Raw genomic sequence first — 21860 nt, forward strand, 5'->3', positions numbered from 1 at the left:
TGAAATGGTCAAGATTTTTACTGGGTAAAAATGAAAGAAGCAATCAGTGCTGTCTTTTGCTTGCAGAAGCTTTTTGTTTTTCTGTGAACAGCCTAAAAAAAAAAGCCAAAAATGTCATTCCTAATGGCCTCTGTTATACTTTGTGGTGAGTTAGTATGCTGGCAAACTTAACAAGTCGATCACAATGGTTAATATTACACTGGCTCTAAGGCTGACAGGTTGTTAAATCAGCATTTAGCTCCAAGCCTGTGTGCCTCAGTAATGTGAAACAGCTCAAACTCTGTTTTCCGGTCCCCTTTTTGGCTCCAGCGATTGATTTTTGTGTTTAAAACATGGAAAGGTCAGAGAATGCATCAGCAAATAGATTACAGAAGCTTTAAAATTCAGAATAATGAAATGAACCATCTAAGCGTGAATTTCCCTTCTTTTACAAAGTTTAAAAATCACAGAGCTAAAATCAATCTGTGGTGCAAAAGGGCAAACTGCAGAAAAACTGCAACACACACACACACAGCACGATCTTTTAAACTGAATCTGCTCGGCAAATTCTGGTGAGATTCTGGTCATTCCTTATTTGACTTAAAAAACAAAACAGAATCTTATTTACAAGAGGCTTTTTTCAGGGTTGTTATTAAAAGAACTAGTTCTCCTTACACTGCCAAGAAGGAAAATTTGTCTCTTGAGGTTTAAAATCAGAGGATGAAAGGAGTCAATTTTCACCCTTACAGCAGGTTTCACATGGTATTTTTCATCTTTTTTAAGAGAAATGCAGAAATATGTACAAATATTTCTGCCACATTCAAGTCCCCGTAGTTTCCCATTCTCGCTCTGATCACTACTCTCTGTTATCTCCATAACCACATCTGCCCCTTTTTAATCTTTTCCCGTTTTATTCCAGTGCTTTCCAGTGTTCTCCCTTCACACCTACACACTCATCCCTCCCTCCTCTTCCACCCCTCCTGCGCTCCCCCAACCATCCAGCCATCCATCCATCCCATTTGGTGCTACTCTCAGTGGAACACTTGGGCTATTTATAAAAGCATCAAAGCCCACAGCTTCCAACTCAGCCACAAGAGAGAAAGAGGGGAGATGGAGAGAAATAGAGAGAGAGAAAGGTGGAGGGGAGAGTGAGGAAGTATGAAGAAATATTGAAAAAGACAGAAGATGAAGGGAAGGAATATGGAATTACTGGCTGAGGTACAGAAAGAAATAAGGAACAACCTGTTCTCATTCCCTGGTTGTCAAATAGTGCAGGTTTATTTCCATCCCTGGTGTCTTTGCACAGCCTCTCCTTTCTGTTACAGACTTTCTAACATATGTTTAACATTGTGAAGCAGTCACAGTTTGTAAAGACACACAAAAGTTTTAAGGTTGAGGAAAGATTGTGGTTTGGGTTCAACTCAGTGGCAACCTAAGGGTTAAAGTTATTCATAATAAGGCAATATAAGGGCTAAATTATGTATGACTGTTAGCCAGGAGGCTAGGCATCACTAAAGCTAAATCACACTACAGACATAAAGTCATCCAATCTCTCCACGTTGCTTTTATCCTTGTCTCTTTGCCAGTGTAGCTAGGTTATACACAGATTAGCCACAGTTTTGGTAGACGCAGCATTTTCAATATGCGACCGACATCCTTAGGCTTCAAAACTCGATGAATACCACTGAGGCAATGTCCAGATTTTTTAATTGTCCATCCATTTATCTTCTGCTTATCCAGGCCCATTGGTAGCAGGTTGAGTAGGTCAACCTCGCCGTCTTTCTCCCCAGCGAAACTTTTTAACTCCTACAAGGCGTTCCCAGATCAGACTCCAAAGGGAGGCATCCTGATCAGATGCCCAAACCACCTCAACTTTCTCTTTTCAAAGTAGCAGCAGCTACTCTTAGCTCCCTCTGGATGTCTGAACTCCTCACCCTATCTCTAAGGCCAAGCACAACCAAACTAATTTCATCCGCTTGTATCCACAATCTCAGTCTTTCAGTCATCATGATCATAGGTGAGAGCTGGGAGGATGATTAACTGGTAAATCAAAAAGTTTGCCTTCCAGCTCAGCTCCCTCTTCACCACAATGGTCCGGAATAATGCTTGCAGTACTAATCCACCTGCAAATCTCACACTTCCTTCTACCCGCTCTCGTGAGGAAGACCCCAAGAAACTTGAACTCCCTCACCTGAGGCAGAGACTCACTCCCCACCCAGAGGGAGCAATCCACTGTTTTTTTCTAATCCACCTGTAAATCTCGCACTTCCTTCTACCCTCTCTCGTGAGGAAGACCCCAAGAAACTTGAACTCCCTCACCTGAGGCAGAGACTCACTCCCCACCCAGAGGGAGCAATCCACTGTTTTTTTCTAATCCACCTGTAAATCTCGCACTTCCTTCTACCCTCTCTCGTGAAAAAAGACCCCAAGAAACTTGAACTCCTTCACCTGAGGCAGAGACTCACTCCCCACCCAGAAGGAGCAAGCCGCTGTTAAGTCTAATCCACCTGTAAATCTCACACTTCCTTCAAACCTCTCTTGTGAAAAAAGAACCAAACATACTTGAACTCCTTTACCTGAGGCAGAGATTCGCTCCCCACCCAGAAGGAGCAAGCCGCTGTTAAGTCTAATCCACCTGTAAATCTCGCACTCCCTGCTACCATCTCCATTATGAACAAGAACCCAAGAAACTTAAGCTTCTTCACCTGAGGCAGAGACTCACTCCCTACCCGGAGGAAGCAATTTCACCTTTTTATTCGGCAGAGAACCATGGCCTCTGACTTGGAGGTACCAATAGATATTATACCGTCTTTGAGTTAAACCAGTGAGTCATCGTGGCATTCTTTGACTTATTTTTTAACTGAGTCATCTTATACTGCTGCTCCTCACAGAGTCATTTTTCCCAGAATATACTCTGTCACTGATTCTGTTGCCTTCACTGTACAAACTAAATATAAGACAAAAAAGTCTAAAAGTTGGGTTAAAGATGGTTCAAATGCTACATTTTTGGGCGTTTCACACCTCTTGTTTGGTTGATCTGGTCTAAATTAAGTACCAACTTGTTACACTGTTGGACGTTTTTCCATGTTCACACAGGGGCATTTGCAAGCGGACCAAAACCTGCGATTTGTGAGGAAATGCCCTGATTGGTCCGTTTCTTACGGTATATGAATACACATAGCCTTGCAAAGCAGATGGATACGCCCGTTTCTGTGTTTCTCACTGGTGAATCCATCTTGCAAAGCTCCCGTCTGAACCGTTTGGGCCCGGTTAGAAAGTGACAGGACCAATCAGCGATGAGGGGCAGTACTTTTGGGCATGGCGGAGTCATGATATAAGAGAGCAGCAACAAGAGACTGGTGCAGATATGGCAGAAGACATTAGTGTGGATGCTGCTAAAGCACCAGTTTTATCAGAACTTGACGACATTTCTTCGTTAAAAGAACAACAAAGAATAGCAGTGAGTTGTTTCCTTTGAGAAACGACAAAAGTCGTTTACTGACATGTATATAGTCGCCACGGTTCACGTTATGCAGTTCTGTATGGAGTTTACTCTACGGTAGTGACAGGGTCACATGTTTTGTTGTTTCTGATTGGCCTGTAAAGATGTGACAGAACATTCATTCAATCAACCTCCAACCTCTGCCCTTTCCTAAACGCTGTGTATAAGAGGTTCTCCAGATTGCATGCCAGGTTAGAATACACATGTACTGACATTCAACTCTGACACTTTGACCTGAGAAAAATACATTTGAACTAAATAACTAAATCACAACTAAATCTTGAACGAATAAATAAATGTAAAAAAAGCATGGGGAACAACTTTATTTAAAATGTTGTATTAAAAGGACTTTAATCAATGTGATAGCATTCGTAATTTCATAGTTTGCACATATTACTCTAGAGCAGAAGGGGACATTTAACAGAATGAATGGCTTACAAAAAAACCTGTTTGTGACTTTAAAAGAGTGACAGATCGTGTGATTTCTCCAATAATACGTCAATTAAACAACCAAATGATGAAACACCTGGAGGGAACTAGGAGTAAACTGCCACTCCTTCGCATCACTGCAAATTATTTGGTGCTTACCAAGATTTAAAAACTTAGATTAAGAAGTGGTAAGATCATTTATCTTGTTTCAAAAGTTAATTTCTTTTTTTTTAGTGTGTAACTTGTAACGACTTACTTATTTCTAGATTTAACAATCTTATTCAAGATATCTTATGAAGTCAAATGATCTAGCTGCATGGAAGAATAATTTCACTAGTTTTGAGTACCTTTCTTCTTAGATTTAGTGTTTTTATCTTATACTAAGCTTACTGGAAGGATTATATATCCTGTCAGGTCTGGGAACAACTCAGGGTCCCCCAGAAGCTGTTGGAAAGTGTCACTGGGTTGACTTGCTCAGCCTGCTGCCACCACTTAACTGCAGAGTGAGGTGGATAACTTTGTCCACTGCGTGGAAAGACAGTGGAAACTTCCATGGATGGACTGACAGTAACAAAATACTCAAAAGCACGAGTTTATCATTACATAGATACTTTCTAATGGATGCAAAAGCTCAGCTTTGCTACAGATACCTGGAACTGTGACATTACTATACAATGCAGTGTTACATGCTAAAACTGTTTGTACATCAGACTGATGAATCTGTGCATCCCTATTATGACATAATTGTGCTTAGTGTGGAAATACTCTAATACTGCTGCTGTTGTTTTTTTCCTGCAGAGTTGGTTGAAAGCTGGTTCTCTCTTTGGTGCGTCCAGATGCCAGTACACCTTGTGCATGCGTGCGTATAAAAAGCAAAGGGCAGGGAAATAGTGCGGATATCAGACATCCAGGGAATGAGCAAGATCTAGAAAGAACAGAAGGTGGCTGAAAAGATGAGGTGAGGAAGTAAGGGAGAACAAAAGAAGATGAGAGTGATGGGTCAGAAGAAATCTGTGAATCCACTACAAAGGAGTTGGAAAACAAAAGGCTGGCTGACAGAGATGTTTTTTCATCTTTTCCCCTTTCCTCTAGGATCTCAATGATGCATCTCAGCATGTTTTTGTACATGCATGGGTATGTGCATGGATATGTGAGTGTGGGAGGCAGGGTTTAGATCCATAGACCTCCCACCCACGCACAGGTTAGAGCTGCAGAAGCACCTGAGTTGCGTTCGGCAACACCAACAGACACAGATGTTTGCAAACGTTCACCAACTCATTTTAACCTGGATCGACTCATGAAAAGATGGAAAATGCGTTTTGTTAAATCCAGAGGAGGTGCGGGCACCGTGCCCAACAGCAGCGTGATGGTTTTTCTCATGAAAGCAAGGGGCTCGATTAAAGCGCCACATCAGTCAAAGGCGAGCTTGAATGCAGCTCTTTATAAATACATACATTTCTACTTATAAAGTGCGCTAATAGGTGCAGAAAACAACACCTTTATGGGCTTGTTTTAGGTGCCATTTACACTCCATTCCTACACTGTTACATCCCTCTCTCCTCTCTCCCTCTGAGTCCATTATCTCCTCTGCTTCGCAAAAAAATCTCACCCACCACCTCTCGGCTCGAGTGCCATTCCAGGATACATTCCTCATTCATTTTCAACCAGCAGCCTCATTTTTATTTATACAAATTTATTCTTTTTTTACATGTTCTTCTTCAAAGCCTGCAGGAACAAACCACTTGAGTTTTGTGCAGTTTTTGAGCGCTTAAAAAATGCAGAAAAAGAGTACAGTTATGTTTGATGGCTAAGCGTGCAGTTTGCATGAGAATATAAGCTATAAAAAGGATGCTTTAAGGACACTAGAAAGGATGGTGGAATTTACAAGTGTTGTGTTTCTTGATTTATCTTCTTTCTTCCTTCCCTATTGTGTTTTTCTGCACTGTCAAACCTCTTTGCAGTGGATTTTGTATTACATCATGTTACATTTTAAGGCCCAGGAGAAAACAGCACTTTTCTGTTACTGCTCTCGAAGGACGCGTCTCTCACCCGTCTGTTTTCCCTCCACTTGCCATGATCTCGATGGAACTTTCAAGGAAATCACATGTAATCCTCCTCTTCCTCCTACGCCCTTCCCACTCACTTTCTCCCCCTTTTGTCTTGTCCCTTGATGAATTCCACCCCCGTTTATTTCACCGTCTCCTTCCAGTTCGCTCTCGCATCCTTATTTCCATTTATTCCATGCACTCAGGTTCCTTTTTTTTCCTTCCTTAGTCTCCTCATTTGTCATGTTTCTCAAACTTTCTGCCACTCCATCTCTCTCAAGCTCTCATAAAGGGTAATTTGTCCATTAAGTCGTGAGGAGACAGGTGAGGACACTCGACAGCCTATTATATGCTGAAACCCAACTCATTATTAATGCACTCATTTAGGAACGTGGGCATTAACACGAGCCAGAGTTTGATCACGTGGGAGCATTAGAGATCACACATTTGGGATCAAATGTCGTTAAGTAAAATAAGTGCTCATCGGCTCATTAAAACGAGGATGAAGCGTGAGTACATGCACGAAAAGAATGAAATATTTTTAAAACTCACACTGACTTTTTAGAAACACTACATTATGTAATGCAAGCTGTGCATTTAAGTCTGATAGTCTTCATAGAGTATGGAAAACAGCAGTCTTACTGACGCAGTACAGTCTACTGTTTGCAGCAACAACACAAAGCAGGGAGCTCTGACCAGGTATACTGTTAACACAGTAAGACAACAGGCAACACTCAGAGAGGTCAGACTGGAGAACCAAACCATACTGGCCACAGAATAAGTATTATTTTATAGAAAGAAGTAGACTTATTTTTAGAAAATTAGCAATTGGCAAGGGCCCATGTTAAAAGCCTTTCATTTAACTCCTACTTACTCCATAGTATCTGTAAGGTCTGCTCAAAGTAGCTCCATGTGCATAATGGGGGGGGGGATAGTGGCCCCATGATTCAATATTATTGCGATTTTAAACATTTTGCAATACAGTGAGTATTGCAATACCATAAAATGGGATCTATCCCTTTTTTTAACTGTTTAGTTGTTTAGCATTAGTCTTGCCCTCATGTTAGTCATATTTCCCTAGTATTTTATTTTCATTTGGCACTTGTTGCAGTGCCGCCATGTTTGTTTGTCCTAATTTTCTCCTGCTTTATGACTGTGACCTCTGCCGACCTCACTGGACAAACAATTGTCCCAACAATTGATTGATAGTGCATTAAACAAGGGCTTTACATTTTTATCAGTTTTACAATATGACTGAAAGAAATAGTTCAAGGAAAAGAACTGTTTTAACTAAAAGTAAAGACTAAATTGTAAGGATTTTTATCAACTTAAACTATAAAGGTTTAAAATGACCAAAAAGTCACTAAACCTAAACTGCATTTTAATCTTAAGTCTTAGACTCAATGTGAAATAGCTTACATTAAAACTGGGATGGAATGTTGCTTTAAAACCTGTATCAGTATTAATGGTGCCTTCACTGATGTACTAGTTACCCACGGCATGAGCACTAAAACGTCCACACACTATCAAAGGTGCAGACCTTTGAACTTTGTATTGAAAGTAATCTGGATGGTCCATTTCCAGTTTAGCTCAGAGGACTCCACGGCCACCATTTCCAAACACAGTTGAAAACGTGGACTTGTGAGACCTCAGCACACATTTCCACTTCAGTTCAGTCCTGATCAGATGATAAATGGCTTTTGCTTTGCATGGCAGAGGCTTAACATTTATTTGTAGATCCAGCAACTACTGCGCTGACTGGAAATTGTTTACTGAAGTGTTTTTGAGCACACAATGTCACGGAATAATCCCAGTTTTAATGAAGTACAGTACTGCCTGAGGGATTGAAGGTTATGGGCATACAAGGTTGGTCCAGATTCTCAGAATCTTTCGATGATATAATGAACTGTAGGTGGTGAAATCTCTACATTCTTCCAAATTGCATGTGAAGAACTATTAGTTCATTTTATACCCAATCACAGCGCTATCACCTGCTATCAATTAACCTACTTAACTGTGGAACGTTCCAGGTGTTTTTTCAGCAATTTAAAACATTCCCAGTCTTTGCTCCTGTGCCAACTTTTTTGGAATGAGCTGCAGGCATGAAATCCTGAATGTGTGTATTTCCACAAACCAATAAGTTGATGATTTTGAACATTAAATATGTTGTCTTTGTGCTGTACTTAACTGGATATAGGTTGAAAACATTGGCAAATTACTGTATTTGTATTCACATTTTACACAATGTCCCAGCTTTTGGGGAGTTGAGGTTTCCCAAATATTTAACTTCATTTACATATAAAAACAGACAGTGTGCTGTAAACCACCACAATACTGTTTTAAAACAGAAGTCTATGGATGGATTTCAAATTATGACTTAGAGAAAAAAATAACTTCCTTTTATTCGACCATGACCAGACAGAATTTAGACCAAGAGGAACTAGAGTAAACACACAAGTATTTTAAGGAACAACAAATATTTAATGATGCAAAATCAGTGGTTTTATTGTTATTATTAGTATGTCATTTGTTAACATTGTATATGAAAGTTTTAACAGGCCTGAGTGTTAATAGTAAAGTGTAAATGATGCAGAGTTATCCTCACTGTTCTCACTTAGTGCAACCAGAACTGAGGTAAAAAAAAAAAAAAGAAAAGAAAAGAAAAGAAAATAAGACCAAATTTATGTTGGGTTTCACATTTGACCCTAATGACAGACTGATGCCGTAGCACACAAACCACTTGACATATTCATAATATTCATTCATGTGAGTGACAGAGGCAAAAACGTCTTTTATACAAAAAAAAACAGAAGTTAAATTGGCTAACACATGAGACCATCAACGTCTCTGTAGTGAGCAGCAGTAGAACGCCTCTCCTGCCCACCAGGGGAAGGTTCCATGAATGTGTGTCATCGTGTAAAAGCTATGACTTGATGGCTTGACCTTTCAGTGACACACATGAAAACAAGCTGCCATAAACATAATCTGCACCACATTCTGTTTAGATAATTAATCCAGAAGCAGGGCCGGATTAAAATGACACTGTGCCCCTGAGCAACAGCTTTCAAGTGCCCCCCTGGATATCTGCTGCCCAGTGATCCAACCAACACTTATCAGCCGATGGAATCAGCAATAAAGCAGTCCATATCCAAGAGTCATCAAGTCAAGAGCATAAGTCCAAATATTCAATCTGCCGTTTTGGATTTATTTTACCGACTGCTTGCAAAAGCTACTAAGTAATTGTGGAAACATGCGTACAGTGCAAAGGCTATTAGAAGTCTAAGGCAACCATTACCAATCACTTTTCTGCAGGAGCAACGGGGGCCTGTCCATGCAGGTTGTAACATTAGCAGAGCTAACATTAGTGGTTCCACCTGTGGGTGAAGAAATTCTTTCACTGCTAAGTTGTCCTTGTTGTCATTAGCTCCCTGAACTAAGCAGTTGTGGAGCAGAGGTTTAACAGTTCACAGAGGTTGCAGTTTGGTTTTGGGGTCACGGTTCAGTACAGGTTTTGGAAAGAAAAAAAGTTGGTTCAACTAATCACCTATATTTTTTATAAACACTGGCTTGAAATCCAAGTCTTTAATGCTCACTGCAATGAACCTCCCGCCACTAGAGGCTGCTGTAGCTTCAGTTAACGGCTGCTGCCTTCCTGTCTGAGCTTTCCCGTAGCACTTCACCAAACATAAATATGAGAAGCTCAGCAGCAGCTAAGTCGTTAGCATGTACTATGATCTGCACGGTATGAACGTTTTTTAAGAAGTAAATGGAAATAAAGGGTGTCGAGGGTTGAACTCACATATAACTACCAGGGATGTTACAGTACATTTTATTCCTTCCCGATACAATTCCGATACCAAGGTGTTGGGTATTGGCCGATAATGAGTACCGATCTGATACATGTGTGAACTTTGTTGACTGACTGTGCAGACTAGCAAATATTTTAGACCTGCATCATAGGCCTTCTCTATCTCTCTCTCCATTATGCTCTGTTTGGGCAGCATGACGCGATGACGGAACAGCCTGCAACTGGCTGACAGACACTCAAGGAGGGTAAACAGCATGGTAGTTAGCATTCAAGCTAGCTGTAATAAATTATCATAATTCAATTAAAATGGATAAAAAGACGTTCGATATCAGATTTACCGGTGTGGGTTTAATCATTAAAGTCCCCAAAAGTCACATGAGCTCAAGGCCCGCTGAAAATGTTGCCAACAGGATTCAAAGGCATCAACAGCATCTATGGGGTGATATAACAGCTAGCTTCAAGGGGAAAACAAGTAAGACGCAGTGATTTATGGTTCAAAAGTTGTTTAACTTTTGATAAACTGTGTCACTTCGTGTCGTGTATGACGGCGCTGGTCTGGGAGGCATTTTAACGATCACATTCAGAGAAGAACTGTCACAAAGCCACCATTCTTTGCTGCTGCAGTGGGTCCGTTGTTTCTTCTTCGCTGCTCTAAAAACAGTAGCCTGTGCATGCAGTGCTTTCCGGCAGCGAAGAAGAATTAATTTCCAGTTTATAGCGCTAACCTCTAGCATGGCTAAACGAAGCAAAATATAAAGCTAGTCCAAACTGTATCAAATCGGTGCATAAACTCGTTCCATACTTGCCAATACCAATACCTGCATTTTAAGCAGTATCAGATGTATTTCTGGTTCTGGTATCAGAAACAGAACAACCCTACATTCTGATGAACTTAAAGTGCTTTTACATTACTTTAGACCTGTTTCGCTCCGACTCACCAATGAGGAGAAGTATGTTGGTATGTGTGATGGCACTGTTAAAAGCTACAGCAGCACTAGCAGACAGGCTAAAGTCAACAAAGGTCAAACCTGATTTTGGTTATTCCCCTACTTCCCTTGGCCCTCTACAGATCTCAGGTTCCTGGACAACAGTCCAGTTTGCTGAATCCAGTCTTGTCCAGAAGTAAAAAAAATTAAAATAAACTGATTCAAAACTATAGCACCTTTCATCCCATCATTTAAGATCATCCTGACTTTGTGTGTCTTTGTGTGGTTGCGTGACCTTGCAGAGGAATTCCCTTTCTCCCTGAGCTTCAGGAAAGCGATACCCTGCTCCGGACAATCTTGTGTGTCAGAGTGCAATTCAGGTCGCAAACCCACATGCATACACCTGATAGAAGGTAAGTGCTAACTGTTGCTAAGAGCCCAGTCACTCACTAACGCACACACACCGTCAAACACAAATAGGTTATTTTTGGCACCAGCTGGAGCGAGATCTGATATTTTGGATGTGAAATCACTTCTCCTTCACACTCCTCCATCAGCCCAGCAGAGCTCTGTCCGAGTCCCGCTGATGGAGCGAGAAAGTGTCGGACACCTACAACCACACAGCTTCCTCTCCAGACGCACGGAGGACCCCCGGCAGGCAGCGGATACCTCCCCTAAAGAACCCTATCGAGTCGTTACATATACACAAGGGCTAATTACAGCTAACCCACTGCTGAGCTGAACAGCATCTCCTCCATCCTGCAGCATACATATAGACGGCTGCATCTGAATATTTCACTGTTGCTAGGAGACGTGAAAAAAATCCTTCATATCTAGTTAGATGTTAATACAAGTGGATAAGACAGACTCAAAGCAAACTGATAAAAAATACACACACAAAAGCCCAAAGCACCAACATTTTCATGAGTTGGTATGTTTCTCTCATAGCTTCTGTCTGTTCATGTGGTGCTGAATCAGTCTCTGCTCTGCAGACAGAATAACACTTAAGTAGATCAAGTCAAATGATGGCTTTATTACCGTGATGATGCATTTTATCAGGCGGTTGAAAATGAAACACGATGCTGCATGAGGCCTCAAATGTTTCACTATTTAATATTGATCAGTGAATGCTGCTGATATCCTTGGTGAGGAGTAGATGCAGTTCTATTTAGAACTTTATGAGTGAATGTTCCTGTCATCTGGCCAAACAATGAGTGTTTCTCATGTTTTGGCTGGATTACAACTGACCATATTGATTGATAGATCTTTATTATTAACAAACGTACCCAAAAGAAAAGAATAAAACGCAAAAAGTGCAACATAACCTCTAAAGTCAATGTATCATGCAATCGACAGAAGCACAAATGAAGTGGTAGAGATTTGTCATTTACCTCCAACCTCCAAAAGTTGCCATGGTGGAAATTAGGGAATCGGTCCAAATTTGAGTAGGCATGAGTGAAATTACCCTTTCTAACTGTGATGTGGGGCTGACACTCTTTAGTCCATAGGGTTGGGTATCAATTGTGTTTCACTGGATAACCTTGCTAAATGGATACTTTTAAAACAGTACCAGTACCATATGGGGGCCTGAACTGATAATATACAGTACTTTAATAATGTAATGTACCTTTTATTTTTCAGAACCATTTTTGTCTCGCCTGGACTTTTTGCCTTACAAAGCTTGTAAAACATTACCCCTGTGATGCAGTCAAGCTCTGAACATTGTGTTTTTTCAGGACAACCTGGGCTTTAAAAATGTGTGTGCTGCAGTAATGTCACTGGAATTTAAGATAAAATGTTATAGGACTACAAAGACAAAAAAATGGATATCGAAACTTGCAGGTTTTTTGTATCAAACGCTGTAAACATTAATGGCTATGTTTTTTCACAAAGTTGTTCTCCCATCTCTTTGGGTCCAACAAGGTTAAAAAAAAAAAAAAAGATCATTCTGTGATTAAAAGTCTTTTAAATATTCACATTTTTACAACAGAAAGTCCTTGTGCTGTTGGGAATTTGAGTCATTATTTAAAGCAGTTCCTGTCTGCAGTGACTCTGAGGGACACATCACAGCGTCTCTGTATCTTTCTCTCCTTTATGAGTCATTCAGGCTTTCTTCTTCAGTTTCTAAGTCTGTGCACATGCACTGTGCGGTAAAGCATAATGTGATGAGGATAAAGCCTGCCATTTGTTGTTATAGCCCAGTCACCATGCATTCTGGAATACAAACAGACAATACAGTGGCGGGCTAACCTGATAGCTGCAGGTGCAATCGAAAATTGTTAAAAAGTTGTTCAATATCAGAGTTACTGGTGTGGATTTAATCCTCAGAAGTCCCCCAGGTTCTAGGCTTGCTAGAAAACTTTTCCTGAGGGCTACAAAGGCGTGGACAGCATCACTAGAATGGCACAACAGAGGACTTTCAGAAGAAAATTATAATATATGGTTCAAAAGTTATTTAACTTTGAATAACGTGTCTGTTCTTGTCATATATGACAACACCGGTCTCAGAGAGTTGAATCTTAAAATTAACGAATTAATAAGTCAACCCTGATTTTTTTTTTTTTTTGTGATATACATTTAACCAAATAAACCTTGTAGGGTAAGCCACTGAGTAATTATGTGCCGTTCATAAATTAGCTAGTTCTACGAAACGGCTCTTTAATGTGAGCCACAATCATTTGCTCACATTTGAGTGTCAGTTTTCTTTCCCCCATTTTTTGTTCATAATTAATATATATTAAAAAATCTTACTGTTACAAAATGACAGCTGTTTTGGAGCCAAATGACCCGCTCTACTGAACTGAGCCAAATGAGCCACGTCTTAATAGAGACGGTTGCGATGACTGAGACTGGATGCTGGACACTGACTGAGAAAACACAAGCAAGATCAGAGTTTTATGTGCTTAACCATTTCAAACAGTGCAAATCCACTGTTGTGATGGGCGATAGATTGTCAACAGGCCCAATATCAGTTGATATACCAATGTTAGACTGATGCTCAGTGCATCCCTATTGACTAAGATATGCTACCATTCAAAAAGCTGATGGTGTTTGTCGAGGCAGAGTAAAAGCCACCAAGAATTGAGGGCTGATTAACAACAGCTCTTATCACAGGGTCATTAGTTATGACAACTTGTCATTTCATTCAGAACTGGAGGCTGTCGTCCTATCAACATGCAGCACGGATGAGCAGCATACAGCAAAACACACAGCAGACCACCTAAACTGCAGAGGAGGAGGGTGTTGGAGGAAGTGCGGCTTGATGTCTGATGGGTGTTTCTGTTTGCTTTCTGGGGGGAAATAAATCATTAGCAAGTTTTACTACCATGTTGAAATCACTGGATCCAAACTAATGAGTTAGTGCTATTCAAACATTGTAAAGCTTTTATGGGAGTGTTTGGCACTCACTGGTCATGTTTTATGAGTTGAACCAGATAAATGGTGACCTGTCTCTCACTAGATACTTGAGATTTCTGCCCTTTGTTGCTCTCATTTTTCTCAGCTTAAATCAGGGTTACTTTTACAGTATGCAGTCACTCAAAAACTTACATTAAGAGTCTAAACCTCCATAACTGTTACTTCAGTCTTGTTCAAATTGCAAGGCAGTTTCTCACCTAAACAGTGAGTGTCAAAGCAGCAGAAGACTAGAGTTTCCTGCCCTTCACTTCAGCCACCAGTGTCACACTTACATGGCTTCCTGGGGCAACTGAATGAACCAGTGTACTCATATTATTTGCAACTGTGACTGACTATATTCTGAGAAAACACTGACTTGTTTTTACTTTTGACACATATTTTACATAAATACACTTTTGACTGTATGGCTGGAAGTGTTTCATGCTGAGTCACTTCCTTCCACATCTTAGTTCACCTTCTTTCCATCAATAACTTAAACTACACCTACAGCATGCTTCACCAAGAATCAAGCGGCAGTCCTGCCTCCACTTCCAGACTTGTCTCTGTTGCATTATGTAGTTTCCCACAGAGACTTTTCCCACTCATTGTAGATGAATCTATTCATATGAAAGATAAACTCACTGCTGCTGTATGACCAAAAAAAATCAACTAAAAGATATTGATACTTTGATGATAAGAGACTCAGACTGTCTGACTGAATAGCCTTGAATGAACTACAAATCAGGGAGTTTGAGTGGCATGTCTTAGCCTCTTTCACACATGGACTTCATTCCTGAAAATTTCCTGAAATTAGTGTTAAGCTGTATGTGTGAATCCAAAAAGGCCAGCTTTTCTCACCTCAATGCTAAAAACCTTGATGTGTTTAAAAATTCAGGTTGAGCCAACATGCAAATGCAGCAGGAAATATAAGTGGAAATTTCCCCATAAGCGTGAAAAGACAGGGATGGAAAACCAATCATGTTGTGGTCCTGGTTCAGCATTTTTAAAACCCCCAAAATTCAATTATGTTGGAGTTTCTCAATGTGGCTATAAAGTCTATAAAGTAATATAATATATGTTGAGTTATGTCATGCCATTTAAACCCAGTCACTTCAATAAGGGATAGACAACATCTGATATTTGCCGCTTTCCAAAATGCCAATACTTCCAAACCAATTTTTGCTGATATTGATTTCAATACCGATACAGATGGCTCTTCCCACTATAATCTCTATTTAAAACTACACCTTACTGGTGCCTGGTTTGAATATAGCGCCACCTAATGGTCACTGTAGAGAAACCAGAAAACTGTTTGTTTACTGCCATTAAATAGCAAAAGAAGAAAAAAGCAGGGGACACAACTGAGCTGCTGAAATGAACAATTAAATCATCATATCTCAGTGGTATCAAGTAAAAAAAAGGAAACTGTTGAAAATAAAAAGTTAAAATCAGCATGAAGCAATGCTAAATCTGACAGCCTGTTAATGGTGAGTTCCATTTTATGTTAGCATCAAGCTAAGAGACACAAATGCACATCTAGAACCATCTTGGAATCTTAGAATTTTCTTGTATGTTGCCTAGAGTAAAACAGGCATTTCCTTTAAAAGAACATCCCCTACTGGTGGAGATGCACAGTATTGTTATGTTTTGTTTTTGCCAATATTCGGAATTCTAAAATTTCCAAATTAAGTTTAACTGATACTGATATTTAAATGCAGTTCAGACCTAAGACTTCAGTCCTTAAAATACATAATTGAAATTTTAAGGATGAACCAATTAACAAATTTCAGTCCTTAGGCAATAGAGAATCTGGTCTCGCCTTAAATTCCACTCCTGTTTCTCCACTTATTTGTTCATAAAGCCAGTATTTACAGCTGATATGGGCAGAATTTCATAGCCAAAATATCGTTGAGAAATTTTCATATCAGCTGATGCCATAATTCCCTTTTCAACTTAAATGTGCTGATATTGAAATTGTGCCAATAACACTAGGTGGCCCTACCTGGTGTCACAGTACTCGAGAACCTCTTGGTCTCCTGACTCATCTTGGGACCACATTTTGAATGTCATGGTCTTGTCTCGGAATCAAGCACATTTTTACTTGGTCTTGTTTCAGACTAGCCGAAATAAATAATGTAATTTGACTTAAAACAGCCATTAGGTCACTGACAGTTACGCCTCCAAAATCTATTCAAGTACCTTACGTGTCGGACACCTGCAGATCTTTTTGCTTGTTGGAAATATCTCTTAGGTCTCATTCACCTGACAAATCTAGACAAACATTTGCAGATATTCAAAACTTGTAAGTGTCTTTTAACACATGTAAGGATTTATTTCTGACAAGAAGTTAGTTTGACATATTTGCTAAGATTCTAGATTTTTGCATTGTGGTGCTTTGAAGACAGAGTTGCAGACACCTTGTTTTTTGTGATCAAATTAATTCAAAAGCACACTACAATTTAAGAGGGAGTACTTCTCCTGTTCAACCTTGTAATGATGTTTTTTCATTGATTTTTATGGTCTCATTCCAGGCTTGTCTTAGTTTCAGAGAGTGTGGTCCTGACTACAACACTATATCTACTGGCAAAATGTTCATCCACAATTTTAGCTGTAAATATCTGCAGAAAATGTCATATCTGCCAGTATGATAATTTACCTTTTCTTTTTTTAAGATTTACTTTGGGGCTTTTTATGCTTTTATTGACAGAAGAGGACAGTGGATCGTATTGGAACAGGGAAAAGAGACATGCGGGAACGGAACTACAGGCCGGACTTGAACCCAGGCTGCCCGTATATATGGGGTGCAACTTAACCACTGGGCCATCTATGCCCTGATAATTTACTTTTAAAGCTAATGCTTGCTGATACCCCTATTATGCCAATAAATTTGTGCATTCCAAGCAAAAAATATAGGGTACTGTTGCAAAAAAAATTCTTTCAAGGAAAGGAATGGCCACTATGCATCAATTTCAAACAATATGCATGAGCCTCAGCTTCCTCTGGGGTGGATACTCAACTAACATCTGCTGTGGGTGTCCTCGTCCTCTCAAAGTAGTCATAGTAAGTGCATCCAAACGTTGTCCTGCTAATTAAAAATGGCATTTCAATGTTGAAATTGGTATGGAAATTGGCAGGATGAAAGCTAGTTAGCTAATTAACAACAGTGGCATAAGGCTCCAGAATGATGCATTCAAACCTGGGTCAGTAAAATGACAATTAAGCATAGATAAATAGAATATCATGAAATGTTGAAATGCAACGTCAAAAAGGGAAATTCAGGCTTTGTTATATGGGAGCAGTTTACTTTTGTCTACTTTGTCTATCAATGCAATATTTGTGCACATAATGAAGCTGTTTAATACTCTTTTCTGCTTGCCAGAATGTCCTTTGTACTCTTGAATAATGTGGTTATGTGGGGGCGTAGATGGCCAAGTGGTAAGGTTGCACCCCTTGTATGTAGGCGGCCCAGGTTCAAGCCCAACGTCTGGCTCCTTCTCCTGCTCTCTCATTCCTGTTTCCAATTCTATCCATGGTCCTCCTATTTCATAAAGGTATAAAAACCCTAAATTAAATGATAACAAAATGTATTTATGTTCAAATGCAGCTTTTTTAACCGCTTTGGGAAAATCTCCCACTGTTAGGTACATGCATGTAAGGGAAACTCAAGAAAATGTCAAGGAAAATTTTCCAGAAGTTGTCAAACATTCAAGTGTGCAAGGGGATTTTGATTTCATGAGTCCAAGTGGCATTAAGGGTACACAGCTAGGTATTTTCAACATCGAATAGTGACTTTAATATCAGGAAAAGAGCTCAGAATCTTAAGAGAAAGACGGGGACAGAGGACAAATTATTTAGAAGAAAAGATAAAAGAAAGAAACTGAATTCAAAGAAATGGGAAGATGGAGAAGAGAAATATATTAAAAGAAATAGGTAGAAAAGGAAAAAAGAAGGACGAGTCTAGAAGTTTAAGTCTCTTGCTATTTTAACCTCAAAAGCATAAAAAATAGAAAGAGACAAATGAGAGTACTAAAAAGAGAAACAGAGATCATTTAGTTAAACAATGACAGAAATCTAGAGTGGAAAAGTTGCCGTGGGTCATTAAGCAATGGAGCAGCACCAAAAGGTCTGCATGTGTGTCGTGGATTAATCCACCTACCTTGACACTGGAATCCCTGCTTGCCAAAACCCCTGTGGAGGAACACACAGAAAACAGGTTAAACATTTTACAGGCACAGAAGCGCACGCTAACACACGTGTAGCGAGAGAGAGAAGACTCAAAGGAAACCTGAACCCTTTTCCGACTCGCCTTGAGACATTTGCGTCGAGGCAAATGTCAGAACTATCTGCAGCTACCGCGGGGCGCCAAAGCTTTCTATTCCAAAGGGCAGAAATTAAAATGCACCCACCCACCCACTGTAGTATACAGGCAAACTTTTCGATTAATCTATGAACACAATGGTGAGTATGCTGAGGTCATTTAGACCATTGCACTAACACTGACACGCTCATGCTGTCTTGTCGGGCAGGTCTGCAGCGCCTGCCCCAGGGCGAAATGGTCAGCCACACCTAGTCCATGGTATGGGGAATGCTGGGATGAGACACACACAAACGCACTCATGCACACACACTGAAGTGAACTCAGCTTGAGCTCGGCTCATTTGCATTTTCTGGATACAAATACATAATCTGTCGGGGTGTGAAATCATGCAGTGCTCTGATTGCTGTTATTCATTATGTTTATTGACCTAGATAGATAGATAGATAGATAGATAGATAGATAGATAGATAGATAGATAGATAGACTAAACAGGTCAAGCCTTTACACAGGGTGCACAGTGTTCCTCTATTTAGAGGTATTTACAACCAGTGAGACCATCCCATTATACCAACAGTCTTCTAGGTCAAACCATTTAGCCATTCACAAATTAAAAAGCCCATCACAGGCCTTAAATAATGTCTGATTTGGGAATAGCGCACAGTGCAGATAATAATAAACGGGACAAATTAGGCCAACCTAGAGCCGGAAACTCATTTAATAACCCGAGCGCAGTCACTGTCTAGTAAACCCTGGTGGGCTGCATGGTGGCATGTCTGCAGAGGATGAAGATGAAGCAAGAAGGAGGACTAAGAAGAGCAGGAGGAGGATGTTTGACCCCGTGTGAAACACATTTTTTTTTTTTTGTTGCCGCTCAAGTTATTCCTCCTGGCAGCATTTCACTCATTTTCACTGGGTTTCTTTTTGGACGGTTTTCATTTTTCATCTCAACCTCTCTCCATTCCTCTGCCTACTAATATTATCAAACAAAGGTCTGCGGTTATTCCTTCTTTTTTTTTTTTTTTTGTTTAATCGGAGCGGCCCACATATCTTTCCGTCTTCCCTCCCATCTACCATACAGATATAGAATCAACAAGTGCAGAAATAAAGATGAAATCGATGTTTATTCTGAGGAAACTGTGCAACTGGTGCAACACTCCCACTTTGTTTATTCCTGACATAAATTTAATGATGTAACTCTATCAAACAGAGCTGCCTTATTATTTTTTAAATCATAATCATTACTAGATTTATTAAATGGGGACAAATGCACATATGCGAATGATTCAATACATTTCCCATGATGCCTCAGGGGCAGCCACAATCGTGATCTGGGCCTTCTCCCTTTTATTGCCAACCAACGACATGTCGTCCTTAACTTGCTTGCTTGCTTTTTTAGCTCCCTCTGCTCCTCACTTAAATTAAAGTGAGAGCTGTTTTGGTGGGAGGGGCAGAGCATGCTGTGCTGAGAAAAAGGGGAGGGTGCGCTCCTTTTACCACACATGGCAAACCTTATGGAGAAAACAAACACAACATAGTATGCTGCAGTGTTATCTTGTTTTAATCCTGTTTTTTCATGACTGTAGGAAGCTATGCAGTTATAACTCAGCCGACTGCAGGCTATTAGCAAACACTCCAGCCTTTCTGTCCTAATTATAAACAGGGTCAGCTAACCTGCTCTCATTTAGCTGTCATTAAGTCATGCCAACCTGAGCTCAATACCACCAGGTGTTACTTGAGCCACTACTTTAAATGGGATACCTTAAAACAATGTCAATAAAATGTGTTTAAATGTAAAAAATGAGAATAAATGTGATTTAATTCGATAAAAACGTTAACTAAATCCATCCATCCCTCCCTGTGTCCACTCCTCACCAGATGAAGTCGGTGCAGTGGCTGCAGAAGGTCGGCTGCTTGAAGAAGCGCGCGATGAACTTGTGGTCCTTCACCTCGTGCACGTTCTTCTGACGGAGGGCTCCCTGGCGCGCGAAGCCCCGCATGGGCTCGCGGGGTCCGTCCTCCCCGTCGCTGTTGGCCGCCGCCGAGTCTGCCATTCTCCGGCTACCTGTGCGGGTGTCTTTACCTCTACTTTACCGAACCAACGCGACTTGTTGGCGCCTGTAAAGCGTTTATTCTGCTGCTGAAAAAGTCGTTTCTGTAGACGTGTCCGAGAAGAAGAGTGTAAAATTGTGGGTTTTAGGTAGTTTGTTTGTTTTTAGTAGTTATCTTGTCAGCCGTGCTGCTCTCCCTCTGCTTCCTCCTTTTCTTGTCAGCGCTCGGAGAGTCTGACAATCAGAGAGAGAGAGAGAGAGAGAGAGAGAGAGAGAGAGAGGAGGGAGGGAGATAGAGCGAGAGAGAGGAGGGGGCTTTAACTTTCTTTTCCCTGGCATTAAAGCAAAGTATCATTTGGAGACTCTGAGCTGTAAAAGCTCAATTATCTCTCTACGGGGTCTACCTAAAATTGCAGTTTAATTAGTTCCCTTAATGTGACTAAAAATAAGCTGACTTTTAGAATACCAAGAATTCAACAAGCAGGTTGGGTTGCTTCACAATAAAAAGGCTATTTTAAGAAGTCCATTTCCACCATCCATTCATAGGATCATTTTTAACTCTAGGATACATTTATAAAAGGTTCTATTGGCAAAAGATGTAGTGTTTTGTTTAAAGTGAGTTTATTTAGGAACACAGGAAGGTTTGGTGTGGCCAAGCCAGGCGTGAGCATTCCCAGTAGAGAGCCTACATTGAGGTATCACTCTGGGGTGTTTCAGTGTATGAATGTGAAAAGCAACAACTTTTGGTGTGATTTACTGGCAACAGGTCTGATGTTAGTGAATATGCCATGATACACAAAAAAGGTGAAGAAGCATTTTTTCCAAGCCTACACAAAGGGAAGATTAAATCACAAATAAATGTTTGTTAAATGCAAAATGCTGGATCAGTCCACTGGTGGACTGGGGGGGGGGGGGGGGGGGGGGCAGAAGGCTCTTACTAACAAAGTGAACGCTTTGATACCCCGAATAGACAGACAAAACAAAATAAAATTCCCTCTTTGATTTCCATATTAGGCAGACAAAACAAGATAAGGAGCCCTTTAAAGATGCTCTTCCACTGGACACTACCTTACAGAGTGCACTACTGGATGCCCCTACTGGGCAGATAGAACAAGCTAAAATGTCCTCTTGGATAGTCCTATTGGCCAGATGGAACAAGATAAACTGCCCTCTTGGATGCCCCTATTGGACAGATAAAACAGGACAAAGGAAGCTTTTGGATGCCCTATTGGGCAGATAGAACAAGATAAAGTGCCCTCTTAGATGGCCCTATTGGGCAGATAGGATAAAGTGCCCTCTTGGATGGCCCTATTGGGCAGATAGGATAAGATAAAGTGCCCTCTTGGATGGCCATATTGGGCAGATAGGATAAAGTGCCCTCTTGGATGGCCCTATTGGGCAGATTGAAC

The 21860-nt window shown here is 40.5% G+C and overlaps 1 protein-coding gene across 2 annotated transcripts in view; it reads right to left on the reverse strand.

Moving 5' to 3' along the window:
* The window catches only part of LOC121529326 (protein kinase C beta type-like), a 172738-nt gene extending 152070 nt beyond the window's left edge, over positions 1–20668 (reverse strand). For both annotated transcript variants that reach the window (XM_041817134.1, XM_041817133.1), the window contains exons 1-2: positions 20276–20668; positions 18242–18273 (exon numbers count right to left, since the gene is read on the reverse strand). In XM_041817134.1, coding sequence (XP_041673068.1) covers positions 18242–18273; positions 20276–20454 — 211 coding nt within the window. In that variant the 5' untranslated portion in view covers positions 20455–20668. The remainder of the gene's footprint in view (positions 1–18241; positions 18274–20275) is intronic.
* Between the last annotated feature and the right edge of the window lie 1192 nt (positions 20669–21860).

Source organism: Cheilinus undulatus, linkage group 21 (assembly GCF_018320785.1).
Source record: "Cheilinus undulatus linkage group 21, ASM1832078v1, whole genome shotgun sequence".
NCBI classification, from domain to species: Eukaryota; Metazoa; Chordata; class Actinopteri; order Labriformes; family Labridae; genus Cheilinus; species Cheilinus undulatus.